At 37.7% G+C, this 21705-nt stretch overlaps 3 protein-coding genes across 3 annotated transcripts; 2 read left to right on the top strand and 1 right to left on the bottom strand.

Annotated features, from left to right (window-relative positions):
- Nucleotides 1-766: 766 nt before the first annotated feature.
- On the top strand, nucleotides 767-4960 carry LOC110791708 (zinc finger CCCH domain-containing protein 18). Its single transcript, XM_021996472.2, has 4 exons — nucleotides 767-954; nucleotides 2033-2404; nucleotides 3307-3367; nucleotides 3751-4960. The coding sequence occupies exons 1-4, from the start codon at nucleotides 829-831 to the stop codon at nucleotides 4758-4760; spliced, it is 1569 nt and encodes a 522-aa protein (XP_021852164.1). The 5' UTR covers nucleotides 767-828; the 3' UTR covers nucleotides 4761-4960.
- Nucleotides 4961-5176: 216 nt separating this feature from the next.
- On the top strand, nucleotides 5177-12479 carry LOC110791707 (dynamin-related protein 3A). The gene is made up of 19 exons (XM_021996471.2): nucleotides 5177-6075; nucleotides 6951-7262; nucleotides 7363-7464; nucleotides 7612-7680; nucleotides 7775-7834; nucleotides 7929-8042; nucleotides 8135-8183; nucleotides 8560-8669; nucleotides 8809-8901; nucleotides 9024-9116; nucleotides 9225-9362; nucleotides 9914-10000; nucleotides 10112-10192; nucleotides 10650-10692; nucleotides 10922-11058; nucleotides 11136-11282; nucleotides 11379-11431; nucleotides 11716-11815; nucleotides 11944-12479. Exons 1-19 carry the CDS (start codon nucleotides 5617-5619, stop codon nucleotides 12079-12081), a joined length of 2385 nt encoding a protein of 794 aa, XP_021852163.1. The 5' UTR covers nucleotides 5177-5616; the 3' UTR covers nucleotides 12082-12479.
- Nucleotides 12480-12501: 22 nt separating this feature from the next.
- LOC110791705 (3-ketoacyl-CoA synthase 10) lies at nucleotides 12502-15097 on the bottom strand. The gene is made up of 3 exons (XM_021996470.2): nucleotides 14400-15097; nucleotides 13391-14016; nucleotides 12502-13297 (listed from the first exon to the last, which is right to left on the bottom strand). Exons 1-3 carry the CDS (start codon nucleotides 14808-14810, stop codon nucleotides 12685-12687), a joined length of 1650 nt encoding a protein of 549 aa, XP_021852162.1. The 5' UTR covers nucleotides 14811-15097; the 3' UTR covers nucleotides 12502-12684.
- Nucleotides 15098-21705: the final 6608 nt, after the last annotated feature.

Below are 21705 nucleotides of genomic sequence, written 5' to 3'. Positions count from 1 at the left end.
AGGACTAACGGAAGGTCGGATTAGAGGTATTTGGTGCAAACTTGGGGGGAAATAGGGGTACATTATGTGATTCAAAAGACGCGAGGGTATTTGGTGCGTTTTTGCAAACCTCAGGAGCATGACAAAACCGATATTTTAAACCGTGCAATTGCACGGGTACTATACTAGTCTTTTATTAATCACCAATAATATATTGTTATATTTTTCCATACTTCATGTTTCGTCTTCTCGACCCTACATTAGTAGAAGTAGAATCAGAATCGCCTAAATTATCATTGTAACAATGTGAAAATGTAACCTTTATCGTTTGCTCTAATTCCATACAGAAACACAAGTAACCTCCACCCGTATACGCTTATCCATTAATTATTTTGAAAGAAATATTATTACATGATAATAATATTAAAAAAATTGAATATTTTATGAATAATGACCAAATCTAAAGGGAAATTACCAAATCAAAACTTAAAACCTGAAAAGTCCGATCCAACCCGAAAAAACCGATCCAATATGATCCGGTATGAAATGAGCGGATAATAATCAGATCCAGTATTGACTCGAAATCCTGACCCAAATCCGACCATCAAAAAAATCGAAATTCGAATGGACCTGACCCATACGCAAACCCAGTTAGAAGTAAAAGTAACCCCAAATAACCCGATCTGAAGTGAAAGTGACACAAAATAAACCGATCCGAATAAACCGATCCGAATCCGATCCAAACGATCCGTTTATGTCTAGGTGTATGCGTAATACCTGTATGGTCGGGTCAAATATAATTTGTAGGATTACATTATTCTCCCTTTCACATTTAGCAGGTCTTCGACAATGGCGAACGAAGAGGAGAGACTTTTAGAAACTCAAATAGAGCTTCAATTATACGAACAAAAGGAATCACTTTCTGCTATTCAAGACGCCTTGACCTTCGATTCCTTAAATTCTGAGCTTCTTAGTGTAATCCTTTTCTCTATCCTTCAATTTAATTACCATTATGTTTTATTATTAGGTTTAATTTAGGGTATTCCTAATATGATCGATTTCTGCTTCTATTTTTATAAATTTGCTTCAATTCATCATGTTGAATCGCATGTTTGACGCTCTAATTAAGCTAAAATCCATCTTGCTAATAATTTATGGTCTGTAAATATGACTATATTGGTTATTTGGGGATTACCCTTGAACATTTGTTTGCAATAGATGTTAGATGACCCTTTTTCTTGTTTTTTTTTGGGATTAACCTAGAATTTTGTTTGTTTTGTCATAAACTATGCTCATTATGCAACATTAATCTGGAGACAAATGGGTTTTGTGAATACCAATTAGCTCACATTAGCTTTCGTTGTGTTTTCAATTGCATTCCGTTACTCTGTAGATTAATTGGTGTCAAGCTTCAAGCTTATGAAGTGATTTTTTAGCAGAAAACCTAAGGAATGTCATTGTGTAATTTTACGGTGTTGGTTGGTTGATTTCTTGTGGGTTTTTTGTACTTGTTCTACAATTGATTTGACGTTTTTAGGTTCCAAAGGCTCAGGTTTTTGAGAGGTTTGAGCTTGGGAATGGATATTTGGAGAATAATTTATGAGAGATTAAGAAAACAACAATCACCCTTCTAGCACGGTTCTGTGGTGAATAATAGGGTGAAAGGAGGCAGGTGCCATGTGTTATTTTATTCTTCTAGCCTTTGTTTTCAGGAAATAAACCACCAGGAGTTCAGGTCTAATCTCAGGCCTTAAGGAACATTTTGATATGTCGGTGATCAATGTATTTTACTCCGTACTTGTTACCTTTTTGTAATGTTCTTCGTAGGATATCTGTGTTTTTCTGTAATGTTCTTCGTGATAGCAGTTGTTCTCATAGAGTGATAAATACTGATAAAGATGCGAGTGTCCAGTTTCTTGCTTTATTCAGCATATCAGCTTCCTCTCCAACTTTTTTTCTTGTTTATACAAAAAGGGATAGCAGAAGTGAAATTGTATATGCATGCTCATTTGGCTGGTTTCTTGAATCAACACATTGCTGTATGTTGATGCAGGTCCAAGACGAGCTTGTTTCTTCCATTAAAGATGCAGAGGAAGGACTTTTTCACCTAAAACGTGCCCGGCTGTTACGTGAAGTTGATTCAGCTGTGCAGGACTCTATATATTCCCATAAAGACGCTGCGGTCGAGCTTATAAATCCAGCAAAGTTGGGTGGTTCCCAACTTCCGTGCGAAGACTTAGAGGTAGAACCATTAGATTCTACTAATGTTGAGGCAGAAATATTGGGAGACCCAAGTTATTTTATTGGATCAAAATGTAGATTCCGCCACACCGATGGGCGTTGGTATAATGGTCAAATTGTTCAGTTGGATGGTTCTTCTTCCGCCAGAGTTTCTTTCCTCAATCCAACGTCAGAGAAGATGATGGTGAGTTCCTTGTAATCTAAAGCTGGCCCCTGTTGTCATACTCCCCACCACCACAACATTATAGTTACTCAATACTTTGTAGGTCTGTATTTGTTGTTTTGTACTTGCTTGTCTTATTATAGCTATATATAGGTAATGGCAGAGTATTTAAATAAGATGCCTTGTAGGAGGTGCTGTCATTCTTTGGCAGGATGGTTTGTATCTGTTTGTTCTTCCTCGAAGTGGAAGGAAACCCTATCAGTGGTTTGAAACTTAAAGTAGTATTATTGTTCTGCTTTAGCAAAATGTAGACCCCTGAGTTCAAGCTAGTGGGGATAGGTGGTATAATGGAGTTGGCGGCATGGCACTAGAAGCACCGTTTTAAAAGCTGTATAGCTATTCTATATTGTGTCTCCCCAATGTTCAAAGGTGGTTTCTTTTGAAGTTAATGGCAAGATCCTATAGGGTTTCGGGAAGTTTTTGTTCTGTTTCTTTGGCCTTAGGGAGGGAAGTGTCCTTAGGAGTCTTAGGATTCCCAGTTTTTCTGGCTGGAATGCTGGATACAGATGGGAGTTTAGTCTGATTTTATATGTGCTTCACAAGCTGGACTCCTAACAAAGCTGAAATACTTTTAACCAGTGGGTTTAGAATTAAACCTAAATACTTCATATTTCTTGCTTGCAATCTAGATTGGAGTAACCATAAAACTAAAGGCAAATGATAATTTTAACACTGACGTATATGATATATACAAGTATTAGAATATAACTGCAATCACTAAGCATGACTGCACGAGTGCTCATGTATCTCTGTATTACTCTACTCTCTTGAAAATCCTAGATGTTTTGAGATGTAGAGGAAGAAAATTAACTGCCTTTTATTTTCTTTATCTTTATGTACTGATGGTAGACCACAAAGTGCAGATATGCAAGTTCTTCCTTCAACAACGATGTCGATATGGTGCTAACTGCCGGTTATCGCATGGTATGTTTGTGAATTGTGTATAATTCTGCTATGCAGAACAGTTAGACTTTGGAGTTTGGAGACAGTTGCTGTGTTGGGTAGTAGGAATTTAAATGGGCCTAGTGTAGGTGGTCTAATTTGTAAGGGCAGAGTTTTGTATTTAATCACTCTAAGCAAAGAATGGTAGCCTAATTTGTTCTGTCTATTTGACCAATCTAGATTTTCCAGGTTTACGTACTAATCTTCTTTTGTGATATAAAAGTACAATCTCTGCATCTGTTTCCAGATTCTTTACTTGTAGATTTCCAATATGTAGTTCAAAATCCCCATATATATATATTGCAGGCCATTTTGGTAATTCCAGCTGTTATCTTACCTAAATATTGTATTGTTATCTGCTACAGGAACACTAATGTCCCTGTCTTCCCTGAAGAAGTATGTGTCACCTAGTTGGGGGCAGCCATTTGTAGGAGCTAGCATTTTGGCAGTTTCAGGGAATGGAGCTAGCATTTGGAGAGAGGCTGAACTTGAATCTTGGGACGACAAACTCAATAAAGGCCTGGTTGTATTTCGTGACGATGGAAGCTCAGAGACGGTGGGGGCAGAAGCAATGTCATTATCACAGTATGCAAAAGGCAGCAATGATGAAGATGGAGAAAGTGAATATTCAAATTCTGAGTACTCAGGTTCAAGCGATTATGAAGATGAAGATGATGGTCTGCCACAAGGTTTAGGGTTTGTGGAGAGCACTACCTTGCAGAAGGGGATCCAGACTGACACAGCAATATTTGCCAAGTGGGAGAATCACACCCGTGGTATAGCTTCCAAAATGATGGCTAATATGGGCTTCCGTGAAGGAATGGGTCTGGGACTAACAGGCCAAGGCATGGTGAACCCAATACCCGTGAAAGTGCTACCACCAAAGCAATCTCTTGACCATGCCCTGCAGTCTGTCAGGAATGAGGAGAGAAGTGGGAGTTCTGAAAAGAATAAAAAACGGAGCCGTGGTGGGAAGAGGAAACGTGAAAGGAAATTTGCAGAAGCAGTTCGTGTTGCAAAACAAGAGGAACAGAGGCCTGATGTCTTCAGTCTAATCAACAGTCAGCTTGCAACACATGCACAGATGATTAACAACAATAGTAGTACAGTGAAGAAGCAAAAGAGCAAAGAAGCTAAGAAAGAAGATAGACGGTCAATTATTGCTTATGAGGAGGAGGTGAAGGAGCTGAGGGTTCGAGTGGAAAAGTTAGAGGATATGGCAAACCGTAATAGGAAGGAGAAGGCAGTGTACGAGGCTGCAATGAGGAAGTTGACAGAGACTCGGAAGGCTTTATCAGAGGCAGAGGCTAAGCACGCAACGACTTCTAATGCAGTTGTTAGCAAGGAGAAAGAAAAGAAATGGCTTAGATTTTAGGCTTCTACCATTCAGTTAGTCATGAATCCGCTGAAGCTCAAGGCTGGGAGTTGATGTATTATTTGTTAGTATTGGATCCTCTATCATCACAAATTGCCACCTTTTTGGATGGCATTACAATTTACAGTGCGATATACTACTTCCATTCCTTGTTATCTAACCATTTAACTCATTCAAGCTAGTCATATTGTTTTCAGGAATCAGGAGCATATATATATATGTATTTTGTTTCCAAGATACAGTGCGTTTTTAAAAAAAATTACGGTTTTTGTTTATATTAAGAATCAGATAGACGATCAGTTTACTGGTAAATTAGTGAAAATGGATCCTTGACAAGTTGTACCTTATAGTTTAGGGTCCAGACCGGTTCCGTATAGTCTCCTGGAACAAAAAGCAGGCCCGATTTTCAGTCTGATCCGTTGGAACCGGGAGGGGCCGGGCTGGACTGGACTGGACTGGAGGTGGTTTTTGTTTTGTAAATTGTAACTGACGTTATATATAAAGCGTCAACAGCAGGAGCAGTTGGCCTTCATTCCCTGAAAGTCTGATTTCCCATTTCGCTTTAACAATTTCAACGATTAATCGTCAACAATATTTCTTTTATCTTTTACTATTAATATATGTCTGATGAATATTATTTTTCCCCAATTTTTGCAGGTGCCAGATGGAATATCAAATGACTCGGATTTTTCTCCAAAATTTTAACAAGTTTGGCGCAATTTGATTTGATTTAATTGAATTACCCGCCTAACCTTGAAAACTAATACTTGGTATATCATAAGGCAAGCTACGTCGTCTCTTTTCATCCAAGAAAACCTCCTCAAAAAAATCCTAAAGCTTGGTGACAAGCACAACAATGGCGGGACAAAAGAGAGAAGAAAGCAGCCCCAACACTAGTAGTACTACCAACAACAATAACAAGAACAATGCTTCATCTAGCAGCGCCGCAACTCCTACAATCGGTTCATCTGTAATTCCCATAATAAACAAGCTACAAGATATTCTCTCACCGCTGGGCTCCGACGAGCTCTCCAAAATCCCTCTCCCTCACGTAGCCGTGGTTGGGAGTCAGAGCAGTGGAAAGTCTAGCGTCTTAGAAGCCCTAGTAGGCCGTGACTTTCTTCCACGTGGTTGTGAAATTTGCACTCGTTGCCCTCTCATCCTTCAACTTGAGCGTCGTGATCATCTTCAATCTTCCAACCATGATCAAGGTGGCGGCATTGACATTGTTGATCATGATAGAGAGTGGGGGGAGTTCCTTCATATGCCTCACTCTCGCTTTTACGACTTCGCTCATATTCGTAAAGAAATTCAGGTTTTGATTGCTACTTTTTCGGGTAGTCGTAGATTGTTTAGTTCTTTTCATAACTTGCTTGATAATGCTAACATGAATTTGATTAATCTCGAGAGAATTCGCAACATCTTGAATGTATTCGGCATTACACTAGTGTGCCAGAAACAGAAACACCGTTGTTTTAGGACTCTGGAAATCTAAGCTATACCAAGTATATTATTTACACTAATATCGTTGATTCATGGATTGTTCTCAGTCTGGTTCGTAGATTTTTTTTGATCCCTGTGTCCATTTCTGATGGAGCCAAAGATTCATTTGTTCTTTTGGCTGTAGGATGTAATGGACTAAATCAAAATTGCTCTTAATACCTCTTCGCTTCCTTTCCATGAAGTAGAAGATGGTCGTCCCGTTGTTGTCCCGTTATAGCTTTTGGGTCAATTGGAAACAACCTCTCTGCAATTACAGGGGTAAGGTTGCGTACGTCCGACCCCCTTACCCCGCTTCTTGCGGGAGCCTCTTTGAGGCAATGGGGTAATGATAATGATGAACTATTGTGATCCCTACACACTCGTAAGTAGGTTTACAGTTCTTGTACTTGGCTTATTCTTAGCTTTAAAATACAAGTAATTTGGTATGCCAATGCTGAAATATTTCTTGATCAGGTTTTTTTTTTTTTTTTTTAAGCAATGTTCTGTTTTACATATTGTACTAGTGAATTTCTTATGTAAACGTGAATTCGTAATGATAATTCGAGGTAGTGGCATGTTGACAACTTGACAATGTGGTTTTCGGTTGGAATTGAAGGCATTGGGCATGGAAAGATAGTTTTAACTTTAGCTAAGGAACCATATTGCATATCCTTGAAAGTTACTTTAGCATCTGTCATGTGCTTGCAGGCTGAGACTGAGCGAGAAGCAGGAAGAAATAAAGGAGTTTCAGAGAAACCGATTAGATTAAAGATTTCTTCACCAAATATTCTAAACATAACACTAATCGATCTGCCTGGGATTACTAAGGTTCCCGTAGGAGATCAACCTTCTGATATAGAAGCTAGGATTCGGAAGATGATTATGCACCATATTAGGCAAGAAAACTGCATAATATTAGCAGTTAGTCCCGCGAATTCTGATTTGGCAACCTCTGATGCTCTTCAAATGGCCAAAGAAGCTGATCCCAAGGGTACTCGGACAATTGGAGTCATCACTAAGGTCTTCTGCTCTTTGCATCTCATCATATATTTCTTTCATGTAGGGTAATTCTATGATAGCTTATCTCTCAAGTTAAATTTTAACATATGATATGTTGCAGCTAGATATCATGGACAGGGGTACAAATGCTTGCAACTTTCTCCTTGGAAAAGTTATCCCACTTCATCTAGGTTACATTGGTGTGGTTAATCGAAGCCAAGCGGTATAGCATCCCACTCAACCTTTTTTTGCTTAAGAAATTGAAGTTTATGTATGACTAACTGATCAAAAACAAGTATGGGTACGTAGATGATATGCAATTTAGTAATTTTACTAATATTCATGCTTATAATTTCTGGTGCAATTTCAGGACATTAACAAGAATAAGAGTGTTGGTGAAGCGCTTAGCTTTGAGGAACAATTCTTCAATGATCATCCTGTACGTATATATATACATATCTCTTCTTTTATATAATAGCTCTGATTTTGGTATGATACTGGTTTTGACTCATTGGCTATCTTTCATGTTGAAGGTGTATCATAGTATTCGAGATCGTTGTGGCATTCCTCAACTAGCAAAGAAACTTAATGAGGTTACTTATTCCCATCTCTTAACATTTCCCATAACTTGTCTAATTTGCTTTCGTTATCCCATTTTATCAAATGTCTTTTTTCTGCCTTTTTCAGATTCTTGAGCAGCATATAAGAGCCACACTCCCAGCTTTAAAGGCCCAGCTTAATGCATATTTTCGTGTCGTTGAAGAAGAAATGAAGGCATACGGAGATGACACGGAATCTAAAGTGGGTTCGACTACTTATTCCAAATATACTAATTTCTGTGTCATTCTTTTAACTAATTTCTGAGTATCATGTGGTATTTGATGACATTCTAGGAAAAACAAGGAGCAATTGTGTTGGACATACTACGGAGTTATAGTGAAGGTGAAAGCTTCTTACATCCCCTTTTGTCCTTTCTTCCTCTCCAATAGCCGACATTGGTTACTTCCTATATATGTTGCCATTTGAACCAAAACATTGAGTTAACTAATATTTGGCAAATCCATACAAATAGTTAATTTGTTTTGGGTAAGTAAATAACCCAATTTCATTACTCTTTAAATAAACTTACAACCTATATCCTCCACAATATCCCAAACAACCCAATGTTATGATTATGAAGAAATCTCTTTACATCACACTTGAAATAGCTAATTAAGTTGCAGATTTATGTTAGATTCATTTTTATACATTTGCAAGTGATCGTTGTTCTCTGTTGTCTTTCACTTGTATATCATGGAATATATATGTTATCCAACAGCTTTCTCTTCATTGATCGATGGAAAGAATTCAGAGATGTCAACAAAAGAGTTGACAGGCGGAGCTAGAATTCGCTACATTTTCCAGTCGATTTTCATAAAAGCCCTAGAGGTATATGAGACTTGTACTTTTTTAGAGCTCTGTCTTTCATATAATCAAATATATGGTTAGCTGTTCAATAGTATACGCTCTCTAACCTTTCAATACTCCTTAATGAATATGTCACTTGATCTTTCTGTTCTGTTTCAAGGAAATTGATCCCTGTGAAGATCTCACTGATGAGGATATTAGAATCGCAATTCAGAATTCTATGGGTCCAAGAAATAAACTGTTTGTACCAGAGGTTAACATTCTTATGAAATGAAATTCCCGCTTAAATTATCTCCTTATGATAATTGAACCTAGATTCTTTCGTACTACGTATTACTCTCTATAACTTTAGCCTTTTCTAATGAAAAATTTCAGGTTCCCTTTGTAGTTCTGATAAGAAGGCAAATTGAAAGGTTGTTAGACCCTAGTCTCCAGTGTCTTCAATTCGCATGCAGCGAACTGATTAAGGTCTGTAGAATAATTAGGTGCATTGGCATGTGCTAGTAATTTACCTTGAACTTTTCAACAGCAGAATCTAAGTTTGATAAACTCATTTAAAAGAACCATTTGATACAGATGAGCCGTTCTTGTGAATCAAGGGAGTTACAGAGATTTCCGGTTTTAAGAAAGCGCATGGATGCAGTGATGCTGAATTTTCTCTATGATGCTATGAAACCTGTGGAGAAAAGGATTGTGGATACAATTGACATGGAGGTTTGTATTGTTGCATAACATCTCTTTTTTAAAGTTCTTCAAGGATTAGGTAATCATTTTCTCTCATAGTTAGTGGTTACTCGGTATTAAGTGTTAAGACTCGCTCAGTCAAGTAGGGGTTAGACTGCCTACGTTTGGACATTCCCAAAACCACAGCTTAAATCGAGAATCACACTACATGCCTACATTTCCTAGTAGTCATTAGTAGCAAAACATTGCCTGATTTACTCAGTCAATTTAGATTTTAACTAGCTGAATTACCTGAACTATTTTGCCATCTTAGGACTGTAGCTTTTTTGATCTGATTTAATTGATGACATGGCTTTTGATTGACGAGATTAATGGACCTTAATGCCTAGAGTACTATATATTCAGCTTGGATTTTGTGTTTTACTTGCCTTAATCATACAAGGACTGAATATAAAATGCAGCATCTGTAGAGAAGAGAACCTCAAAGGAACCTGGCCAATTTCACACTGACTTGTGACTTGTTTTCCGGTGCTATAAATTTCAGAATAGTGTAATAGTTGTTTTTTTCCCCTCTGTTTCAGGCCGATGACATTAATACTTCTCACCCTAACTTTGTGGGTGGACAAAGAGCAATAGAAATTTCTAAACAACGTATCCGTGCTGCTAAGGTGGCAGTTCTCTTCCTTTAATGATCAACATATGGATTAGGATTTCGTATTTCCATGTGATTTTTATGACTTATATCAAAAGCTAAGTTCATAATTTGCTCATAATTTTAGGGTGTTGTTGATGTTGATAGTTTTCCATCACCAGATCGTAAGGCACAGAAGTCTCAAGCTTGGTTATCATCAACCACCCTGGTATTTTTGTCATTGAATTTCACTTTCTTGTAATATAATAGATAGAAAATATCCTCTTTTGATATTGGCCGGGTCAGTTACCTCATGTTTTTCTTAACTTACACAAACAGTCAATGCACTTCTGGTTTTATAGAATCCTTCAGAATATCCACAAATCCTGTCAATGGAGGATCCCATGTAGTAGGTTGTCATTTTTTTGTTGTAGTAGAGTACACAACAATTGTGAAGTTACAGTTTGAGTAGTGTATACATCTGCAGCTAACATGTTTTAACTGTAAGGAGTAGTTAATAACTGTATTTTATCAAGTACATCCCGATCGCTCAATATCTAATCATGTCAAATACATAGTCCCTAATTGGACTTAAGTGAACTTCAACCCTGTGTCTGCCTCAATTTATTTATAGACAATAAACGCTAATCTAATTTGATTTATCTTTTTCTCGGTCTTAATGGTAGGGAGGCCAAAATTCAGGTGAAGATGACAAGTCTACATCAGTTGGTAAGTTCTTGTTAGAGTTAGATTGTAAAATGATGCCTCATCAACAGTCACCAAATCATAGTGAAAATTTCTTTTGCTAGTATAATTGGAAATGACACTTGACATGTGATTTAATTTCTGTTCTAACTTCTAAGTCAAGGTTTAAGGAAACACATCTTCTGTGCTTATGACATATAAAGGAACATGTTTATTGGTTGCTGAATTGGGTACATATTCATCCTTTTGATAGACCCTTCAGCAAAGCTATGGGGCTTGCCTATGAATTTCTGGAGCCGTTTATCATCCAAAGGAACTCCTGCAGGAATGTACCCGGGAGATACAACTAATCACACATTTCAAACACCATCATCGATTCAGCTAAAAGAGGTAAAGATGTTTGTCTGCATTCATCTATCTTTGTTTTTCCTTTGGGGTCACCTAAACATTGGTCATTGCAAGTGCAGCCTTCCGCAACCATAAGACCCACAGAGGCACCAACAGAAGATGAACAGACAGAAGTGTTGGTAACTAGGGTACTGTTGAAATCTTACTTTGATATAGTCAGAAAGAAAGTTGAAGATGATGTGCCTAAAGCTGTGATGCACTTTTTGGTACAATTTCTTTAACCTGTTACTGTCCCTCCAACTTCTACTGTGTTTTCCATGTTTTTTCACTTCTGAGTGTTGCCGTTCATCTTTTCTTTTCAGGTCAATCGTCTTAGAAGGGATCTTCACTCTACCTTTATTCAGACGATCTACAAGTAATTTCCTTAATCCATTGGACTTTAAAATTGAGCAATATGATACTTATAAGCTATAATAGTTATTTGTTTGACCTTTTATAACTAAACATCTGATACTGACTAGTGGCGGATCCAGAACTTTCAAACGGGACTCCATTAAAAGAAAATGATATTCATTTGAGCCTTCAAGTTAATTGGACAAATGAGTTATCTACCACACTAGATCCCCTCTTATATGCCTTATTGAACTGCTATGTAACTATGTGAGTGATCATTTGCAACCTGGGCTAAATGATGTGCAGAGAGGAACTTTTTGTAGAGCTGTTGCAGGAAAACTCTGAGGTGATGAAGAAACGAAAGCGTACATGTGAAATGTACAGGGTGTTGCAGAGGGCTGTTCAGGTGTGTAGTTTTATGAGTAATACGGAGTATATTATTAGAGAGTTAGAGACTATTATACATGAAGCATGCATGCTGTTAATTGATGTAAATGATTCATAACTAATTGTTTGACATTGTTACAAATGCAGACACTTGGTGAATTTGAGTCCAACATTCCATCCACAAATACAGCTACCTATCAAAGTCAACCACAACAAACCAATGACGACAAATTTTCGAGAGTATATTTGTCTAAGAATCATAGATCTCACAGACTGTACTACTGAGCAAGCCCCGATCAACAGGTTTTAAAGGGTTTTAGACTGGACTGTACCAGACCGGTTTTTTAATACCCTACATATGACTATTTATCAATAATGAAATAATTTATGAGTGAACCATTATAAATTTGGTGTTCTTTATTTGAGTATTTATTGTTCTCATATATTGCCCAACTTGAAAACTACAAATCAAAATCCATCGATCTTTATTGAATTAATCCGACATTAATTCATAACAGGGACAATTAAGCCTAAACTCGCACACTTGAAATAATTGGAAAAGATAAACTATGACCTTAAGGATGAATTGTTTTTTAATATCAAGTTTTCTTACTGAGCTAGTGGATAGCATCATGATGTGATTTTTGACGTGCATTTAAGAAACAAGGTTATTTACTACAAGATAAAAATTAACAAGAGGTTGAATACAGTTAAGCATCCTAGAATGAAATTAGGAATTAAGTTGTGCTGAAAAGGAATAATACATATGCTTCTAAAATACATAACCAAAGGTTAATGGTTTGATGTTTGATCTGCTAAAAAGGAAGATTACAATAACGGAAGAAGATGAAAGAGGCATGATGAATTGATCCTGTAATTTTGCCAAATTTAAAGGGGTGCAGGGTATCTGTCAATGCAGGAAAGCCATGGATTCCTAGAGCTTGGCTTCCTAATACGTCTGACAGCCTTCCAAACAGCACTGTTGCACTTGAAGCCTGAGCCAAAAGCGAGCTGCCAAATGCGATCCCCTGAATGAATTTTCCCTTTGGCTTCCAAGTAGGCCAACTCGTACCATATGCTGCTGCTAGATGTGTTACCAAAACGTTGCAGAGTCATGCGTGATGGCTCCATGTTGGTGTCACTCAGCTCCAAGTTGCGCTGCAGCTCATCCAGCACTGTCTTGCTTGCTGCGTGCACGCAGAAGTGCTCGAATGCAAGCTTGAAATCTGGTATGTATGGCTTTGTACCTGAAGATGATGAAGAGGTACCAGAACTAGCACTAATCCTGCTGTTGGTGTTTTGATTATCATGTTTTTGTCCTCCGCCAAATAAGTGGCGTTTGACTAGAGTGCTGAAGAACAGAAGCTGCTCTGATACAGGCAGCACCAGCGGTCCAAGAGTGGTTATGTTGGTCTTGAGTGCATCTCCACCTATCTCCATTAGATTGCGACTCACCTTTAGGCCTTTGAATCCTTGTGCATCTTCTTCTTGGTACACACTCCTGTTAATTTTGGAATCCAATCAAATTAATATAGAATTATAGATACATACATATATATATGCATAATGAAGAATCAGACTATAGTTTACATACCTGAAGCTGCGGTCATCAGCGCCCTTGTGAGTACGAACAACATGGTCAAGGCGGTACTTGGCACGAGGGAAATCACGACGACGGTTAGAAAGCAAGACAGCGGAGCAACCCATACGAAAGTAACAGTTTGGAATAAGCATAGAACGGTCAGTACCCTGGTACCAGTTAAAGCCAACCATTTCAGTACTAACCACAACCGCAAAGTTGTTTGGGTTAGCCTGAAGCATGTCACGAGCCAAGTCAATAGATATAACACTGGCGCTACACCCCATTCCACCAAGGTTGTAGCTCAACACATTACCCCTCATTTTATAGTGGTTTATGATCATAGCCGAGAGAGAGGGTGTGGGGTTAAAGATACTGCAGTTGACTACTAGGACACCAACATCCTTAGGACGAATTCGTGTCTTTTCAAAGAGTTCATCCAGGGCTCCAAATATCACAGTCGATGCTTCCTCTCGACCTTCTTTCATGGTGGCTATGTTGTGGTTTGCCGCTATCGATTTTGGTACGTAAGTTTCGTTCCCTATACCTGAGGACTCTAATATCCTTCTCTTGAATTGCAATGTGTCCTCGTCAAACTTGCCTGATTCACGAGACATCTCAATCAACTCTTCCTTGCTCACCTGCCACCATTTTCACCATTCTATTTTTAGATTTAAATGTTACCATCACCAACAAATAACTTCATACTACAAGGACATAACACACTATAACCAATAAATTAATCATAGATATCAACTAAGCCTGCGTTCTATTCACCTGATTTCCACTTATTTTTTCTCAACTTATCTTATCTGAACTTATCTGAACTTAACTGAACTTATCTGAACTTAACTGAACTTATCTGAACTTATCTGAACTTATTATTTCCATATTTTAATAGCATAAAAATTGTAGATCCGTGAATAAAGATCTCCTAATTAAACATATCATGTAGCTAGCTAGTTAGCTAACTTAGTAACAAAAACAGTATCTTAATTAGAAAGACAGGGTAGGAAAAACATACCTTGAGATCGTCAGTAGGCTTGTAACAAGCGAAGTCGAGAAGATAAATGGGACGAGGTCGAGACATGAAGTAAACAGATAGAGTAAAGACGAAGACCCCAAAAGAAGCAAGAATAGTTGCAAGATCATAATTCCACAACTTGTTCCACAACTCTTCTCTGCTTAGACTACCCACTTGAGCACTAAACACCAACACCAATATTGGTATTGTTACCAAATATATGGCATGATTTATAAGATAATGATATCCCAATTTCACGTACTTCAAATTCACCGAGTTTAAGAAATCCGGGAGCGGCAACCGTCTTCTTACTCGCACCGAGAACGTGTCCGTCCCTCGGTTTACGATCTCGGTCGATAACAGGCGTTGCTCCTCCGCCGTGGTTGATGTACTACTTGAAGGCGGTGCCATGTTAGACACCGTTGGACTTATTTTGAAACAGAAAGAGTTATTATTATTATTTTACGTAGTAGCTTATTTGGGTTTGGGGTTTGGTTAGAGAATTATGTGACACATTATATATTTGTAGATCAACAAGTAGGAAGATTACTTTACTAACTACAATGTTGGTTTTCTTTCAATTTTATCATTTATAACAAAATACAACTACTCCGTAGTTGGGAAAATATTAGGTGGAAGAATAGAAGATGGTTAATGCTCTCACCCAACTGTAATTAAGGGGTGCATGTGTAGTTGGAAGCTCAACGCCCCCCATTTCTTATTTCTCTATTTATTGGATTGTATGGCCTGCTGGTACTTGTACTATACCCCGGCCCCTCCTCCCTTTTTAAAGGTTTATTTTATTTTATTATTATTCCTTAATGCTACATTGATATAAATGGCTCTTATTTGTTTGGTTGAATTTAAGAAAATTACGGAATACAATTTATTAGTATTATTGCATTGTTGAAGAGTGTTAAAAATAATACAACCTTTAACAAGAAATTTACCAATTAAGTTTACTTGTTCTATCTTGTGGGAAATATATTTTTAAAAGTTCATGTACATTAAACAAGCTAAGGTTTATGTGATTAAATATTTTAAGTTACACGCTTTCTTGTAAAATTGACTCATGTCATCCCATTTATAATGGTAAAGAAATTTTGTTTATTTATGCAATGGTTTAACCTAGAGATTTCCCTCTAAAAATGGTAAAAGATGGTTAAAAATTTCAAATACACTTCTTTAATAAAAAAAAGTCTATGTGGATCTCCACTAACTTAGTAGAAATCGTGCGAGTGCAACATAAGAGAATCGTGAGTTTAAAATTATTATATCCATAATAACATGTTGATTTTTAAAACTATAAACTACTCCGTACCTTTTTATAGTTTTCATTTTTCTTGTTGTTGACCCTAAAGTTTTGATGATGACAAAGCAAACTCCTGACAATTGGTTAAGTTATGTTGCATAATAGGTTCCGAGATCCTTAGAGGGATAATGCTAAGTTAAGGAGATCCTGAGTTGGATAAACTAAGCAACGTGGAATATAAGCAAGTAATTGATCCATGTCAGACACTACATTGAAGAAATAATCATTAAGCAAGGCGAGATCCTTAGGCGAGTTCCTAAGGCGAGATCCTCATATATTATGTGGATCCTCGACGTTCCAGAGAAGGAACAAATTGGGAAGTCTTCGAGTGAAGCTTCTAAAGGTGCAACATGAAGACTACAACATATGAGTTTATGTTTTAGGATTTATGTAAGTATTTAATAAAGTTTATAAGTAATTTGGTATGAAAGGGACATAGTATTTTGGTACGTTTTAAATGAAATATGTTAACTGTAATTATAAAAGAGTTTTAACTTGGAAAATCTTTTTAATAAATAAAATGTATTTAATTAATAAATGAAACATAGGATTCTGATTTATTCTCCTTGTTTCTCAAGTAAAAGTTTTTCCACGTTCCTTAAAACTCTCCCCACGTATTTCTGTTCAACGTACATTTAGTGTTTTGATTTGGTCTCCCTTGTTTCTCTCCAACTATGCCCATGTTACTGAGCAGTAACTCTTAGTGGGTAGTTGAGGAGAACATGGGTACCCAACGCTAAGTAAAACTCTCCTATAAAAGGAGAAGAGTTTTAGCTTTTCAAAACACAACTGATCTTTGCAAAATATATCTTAAGAGCTTAAACGTTTTAAAAGAGAATCAGTTTTCAAAAGAGTGTCCCTTGAGTTCCTTATTACTTTGAGCTTTATTACGTACTAGAGTTTTATATCAAATTGTATTTTGGGTTTAAGGGTTGAGTGATCCTTAATTGACTTAGAGTTAAGTCAAAGAGAAACAGAGCGACTTAGAGTTAAGTCAAAGAGAAAAGGAGCGACTTAGAGTTAAGTCAGAGAGAGAAAGAGGAGCACAGTAATCATAGGGGATTGCTGTGGGGAACTCGTGTTCGAGAGGAACTCGAGTTAAAGAGTGTATTTGTAATAGAGTTATTGCATTAATACAAAAGAGTAGTGAGGTTCTTCTTGATTAGGGTCAAGAAGGTTCCTCCATTTTATATCTTTCTTCGCTCATTATTCTCAGTCTCTTTATTGTTTAAATTCCGCAAGAAACTTACCCAAGTTCCCAAGAAACAATTCACCCCCCCTCTTGTCAAGTGTTCCTACTGAACTATCAGTTGGTATCAGAGCAGGATCTCACAAAAATACAGGAAACCCTGTTGAGAAAAAGTTCCTGGAAAGTATGAACGCTTACGAGAAACTCGAGGAAGGTTATTCCACTCAAAGACCTCCAATGTTCAACGGAAAATTCTACACCTACTGGAAGAACAGGATGGAGATCTACATCAAGGCAGAGAACTATCAAGTCTGGTGAGTCACAGAAGTCGGTGATTTCGAGGTAACAATGACCAATGCTCAAAATGAGGTAGTTCCTAAACCTATGTCTGATTTTACTAAGGAAGATTTTGAGAAATTTGAAATCAACGCAATGGCTGTGAAAATCTTGCATTGCGGCCTTGGACCTCATGAACATAACAGAGTTATGGGGTGCAAGAGCGCAAAGCAAATTTGGGATCTCCTTCAAATAACTCATGAAGGAACTAATGAGGTCAAACGTTCAAAAATTGATTTATTAATGTCTAAGTATGAACGTTTTGAAATGCAACAAGGAGAAACAATACAGGAAATGTTTACTCGTTTCACTAATATCACTAATGAACTAGTTTCTCTTGGAAGAAATATTCCCTCTGATGAACAGGTTAGGAAGATCCTAAGGAGCATGCCACAGGATGATAGATGGAGAACCAAGGTCACGGCATTGTTCGAAACAAAGGATTTCACCAAATTCAACATTGAACAATTGGCGGGATCCTTGATGACGCACGAATTACATCTAGGAGCAGCTGTTCCTGAGAATCCCAAGAATCGAGACCTTGCTCTTAAGGCTGAGGAACAGGAGGACTCGGATCCTGATGAAGAAGAAGCTGCCATGTTGGTCAGAAGAATGAAAAGATTTTACAGGAACTCTAAACCTGGAAATCTAAGAGGAAGGAACTCAATGAGAAAACCAAGCGGTTCCAAGCCTGACCAAGGATGTTTCAAGTGCGGAGAATCAGACCATCTAATCAAAGACTGCCCTCAGTGGGAAAATGAAAGAGGGAAAGGCAAGGGAAAGGATCTGTCCAAGGAAAGATTCAACAAATCAACCTTTGCCAAACCAAACTTCAAGAAGGCTATGATCGCAGCTTGGGGAGATGCTTCTGACTCGGAAGAAGATGAGGATCAACCAAATGAAGAAACAGCAAACCTTTGTCTTATGGCAAAGATTGATGGAACAACCCAAGATCCATCAAGAGAGAAGTAAGTTCCTCAACTCTTCAATCTCTGTCTAAAAATAAGTTAGTGGAATTATTGATAGAAACTCTAGATAACTTTAAAAAGCTTAGTGTAATAAAGGCTCAAAGTGACAAAGCCTTGGAACTCACCAAGGGACACATGACCTACCTTAATAATGTTAGATCTGATGTACAGGGTAGGTTCTTTGACTTGCTTGATAGAAACACTGCTCTTCAAAACTCCTTTGAGAGAGTCAAAAATGAAAACATTCTTCTCAAAGTGGAACTCAGTCAATATAAACTGTTTAATTTAAGCCTAGATCCTAGCAAGTCCACTGAGATTAGCATGGGGGTCTTTAACGTTGATTTGGAAAACTTAAACAGTGAGTTGGTCACAGTAAAGGAACAAAAGGAGAAATTAACCAAGGAACTAGCCTTAGCAAATGCACATAAACAATCTCCTAGAATCACGCCTAAGTGGATTGAGAAGGCTCAATCTAAGAGAACTGAAGGCCTAGGTTTTTACTATAAAAGGAACAATGGTAAAAAGAAAAATTATGTGGAACTGCCTAGTGTCAAAGTTTGTTCCTTTTGTGGTACTGGTGATCATGTTGTGACTGAGTGTTCCAAAAAGGAGGAACTGTTCAATAAAAACCAGAACATTGTCAAGGAGATATGGATTAAGAAAGATGATCCTTTAGTAGAAAAGGAACTCGAGGAAACCCGAGTTCCTGTATCCAACAATTGATAATATTGCAGGTCCTAGTGAGGGGGAACAGCTCGTGGTACCTTGATAGCGGGTGTTCCAAGCACATGACAGGAGATAAAACCAAATTTCTCTCACTAGAGGCCTACAACGGAGGAACTGTGACCTTTGGAGACAACAAGAAAGGTGAAATCATCGCCATTGGAAAAGTAGGAAGGTCAAGTTCCCATTCAATTGATAATGTGTTCCTGGTAGAAGGTTTAATGCACAGTCTGCTTAGTATTTCACAATTCTGTGACAAAGGAAACTCGGTAAGCTTTACTTCAGAAAGTTGTCGAATTATTAACAATAACAGTAAGGAAGTTATTTTGGAAGGAACTCGCAAAGGGAACACATATACTGTGGATCTCAACAAAGTTTCAAGGAACAACTTAACTTGTCTTAGTGTTATTGAGGAGGATCCACTTCTATGGCACAAGAGATTCGGACATGCTAGCTTTTCATTGCTTGACAAACTGAGATCAAAGGAACTAGTGAGAGGTCTACCTTCCATCAAGTTCCTTAAAGACAAAGTTTGTGAAGCATGTGCCAAAGGAAAGCATGTCAGGAGCTCTTTCAAGCCTAAGAAAATGGTCAGCACAACTAAACCATTGGAACTCATCCATATGGATTTGTGTGGACCTATGAGAATTCAAAGTAGAAGTGGAAAACGCTATGTCTTGGTTATTGTTGACGATTTTTCTCGATTTACCTGGGTTATTTTCTTAGCAAGTAAAGATGAAACGTTTAATGAATTTGTTGCTTTTGCTAAGAGAATACAAAGATCCATAGGACGTCAGCTAATACATATAAGGTCAGATCATGGAACTGAATTTGAGAATCACAAGTTTGATGAATACTGCAAGGAACAAGGTATGGATCACAACTTTTCTGCACCTAGGACTCCACAACAAAATGGAGTCGTTGAAAGAAAAAATAGAACCTTGGAAGACATGGCTAGAACCATGTTAATTGCCAGTTCCTTACCAAGGAACTTCTGGGCTGAAGCAGTAAACACAGCTTGCTATATTGTTAATAGAGTAATGATCAGGGCCATTTTAAACAAGACTCCCTATGAGTTATTAAAAGGAAACAAACCCAATATCTCTTACTTTAGAGCCTTTGGGTGTAAATGCTTTGTTCACAACAATGGCAAAAGGAACTTAGGGAAATTCGATGAAAGAAGTGATGAGGCCGTGTTCCTAGGATACGCCTTAAACAGTAAAGCATATAGAGTTTATAATAAAAGGTCGATGTGTATTGAAGAGAGTGTACATATAATATTTGATGAAGCTAACAATGTTGATGAGATTCAGGAACAGGAAGATTTCGAAATTGGATTAACTCGTTTTACAGATTATGATGAGGAAATCTCTCCTGGAAGAAAGCAAAATGGAATAGCAGATCCACAAACACAAGAAACTGCTACTAACCAAGGAGTTCCTAGAAGAAGAACCCCTGATCATGAGGAACCAGAAAATGTTGATCATGAGGAACCAGAAAATGCAAATCCTGAGGAACCAGAAGATGATGATTCTGAGGAACCAGAAGAAGATCAAGAGACCTCTGATGCAGAGGAACAAGGATCTCATGAAACAGAAGGAACTGAGGAGACCTTAGATGTTCCAGTGGCACAATTTCAACCTAAGCCCTGGAAACATCAAAGTTCTCACCCAATGGATCTGATTATCAGTGATATTAGGAAAGGAACTCAAACAAGGTCTCAACTAAGGAACTTCTGTGCTTTTCATGCGTTCCTCTCCACAATCGAGCCAAGGAACCACACCGAAGCTTTGGAAGATGCTGATTGGATCACTGCCATGCAAGATGAGTTAAATGAGTTCCAAAGGAACAAGGTATGGCATCTGGAACCCAAGCCAAAGAATCAGAAAGTCATAGGATTAAAGTGGGTGTTCAGGAACAAGCTCGATGAACATACTACAATCATCAGGAACAAGGCAAGGTTAGTAGTCAAGGGCTACAATCAACAGGAAGGTATTGATTTCGAAGAAACCTTTGCTCCTGTTGCTAGATTAGAAGCTATTCGTATTCTAATTGCTTTTGCAGCCTTTATGGGATTCAAGTTGTATCAGATGGATGTCAAATGTGCTTTCTTAAATGGTTTTCTTGAGGAAGACGTCTATGTGGAACAACCCCCTGGTTTTGAGAATCCCAAATTTCCGAACCACATCTATAAGCTTGATAAAGCTCTTTATGGGTTAAAGCAAGCTCCTAGATCGTGGTACGAGAGATTATCAAAGTTTCTTTTACAAAATGATTTTAAACGAGGAAGAATTGATAAAACTCTATTTTTAAAATCAAAAGGATCTGACTTATTAGTTGTACAAATTTATGTCGATGATATATTATTTGGTGCTACTAACGAAAATTTGTGCAAGGATTTTGCTAATTTAATGTGCAGTGAGTTTGAAATGAGTATGATGGGGGAACTCAATTTCTTTCTTGGTTTGCAAATCAAACAAACTAAGGAAGGAATTATGATCCACCAACAAAAGTATGTGAAGGAACTCCTCAAAAAGTACGAGCTAGATTCAGTGAAAACAAATCACACTCCTATGGGAACAGCCACAAGACTAGATGAGGATCCCACAGGAAAAAGTGTGAATCAAACGACGTACAGGGGAATGATTGGATCTCTGCTATACCTAACTGCAAGCAGACCAGACATATCATTCAGTGTTGGGTTATGTGCAAGATTTCAATCAAACCCAAAGGAGTCCCACATGACTGCAGTGAAGAGGATATTCAGATACCTCAAAG

This window comes from Spinacia oleracea, chromosome 1, assembly GCF_020520425.1.
Source record: "Spinacia oleracea cultivar Varoflay chromosome 1, BTI_SOV_V1, whole genome shotgun sequence".
Classification (NCBI taxonomy): domain Eukaryota; kingdom Viridiplantae; phylum Streptophyta; class Magnoliopsida; order Caryophyllales; family Amaranthaceae; genus Spinacia; species Spinacia oleracea.
Note: the sequence above shows the minus strand (reverse complement) of the source record. Positions and strands in the feature narration are given on the sequence as shown.

Coding starts and splice junctions, on each gene's coding strand:
- LOC110791708 (XM_021996472.2), top strand. CDS start 829: ATGGCGAACGAAGAGGAGAGACTTTTAGAAACTCAAATAGAGCTTCAA. Junction 955..2,032: donor TAAATTCTGAGCTTCTTAGT/GTAATCCTTTTC, acceptor ATGTTGATGCAG/GTCCAAGACGAGCTTGTTTC. Junction 2,405..3,306: donor CAACGTCAGAGAAGATGATG/GTGAGTTCCTTG, acceptor CACAAAGTGCAG/ATATGCAAGTTCTTCCTTCA.
- LOC110791707 (XM_021996471.2), top strand. CDS start 5,617: ATGGCGGGACAAAAGAGAGAAGAAAGCAGCCCCAACACTAGTAGTACT. Junction 8,902..9,023: donor ATAAACTGTTTGTACCAGAG/GTTAACATTCTT, acceptor GAAAAATTTCAG/GTTCCCTTTGTAGTTCTGAT. Junction 11,283..11,378: donor AAGCTGTGATGCACTTTTTG/GTACAATTTCTT, acceptor TTTTCTTTTCAG/GTCAATCGTCTTAGAAGGGA.
- LOC110791705 (XM_021996470.2), bottom strand. CDS start 14,810: ATGGCACCGCCTTCAAGTAGTACATCAACCACGGCGGAGGAGCAACGC. Junction 14,017..14,399: donor AGCCTACTGACGATCTCAAG/GTATGTTTTTCC, acceptor AAATGGTGGCAG/GTGAGCAAGGAAGAGTTGAT. Junction 13,298..13,390: donor GCTGATGACCGCAGCTTCAG/GTATGTAAACTA, acceptor CAAAATTAACAG/GAGTGTGTACCAAGAAGAAG.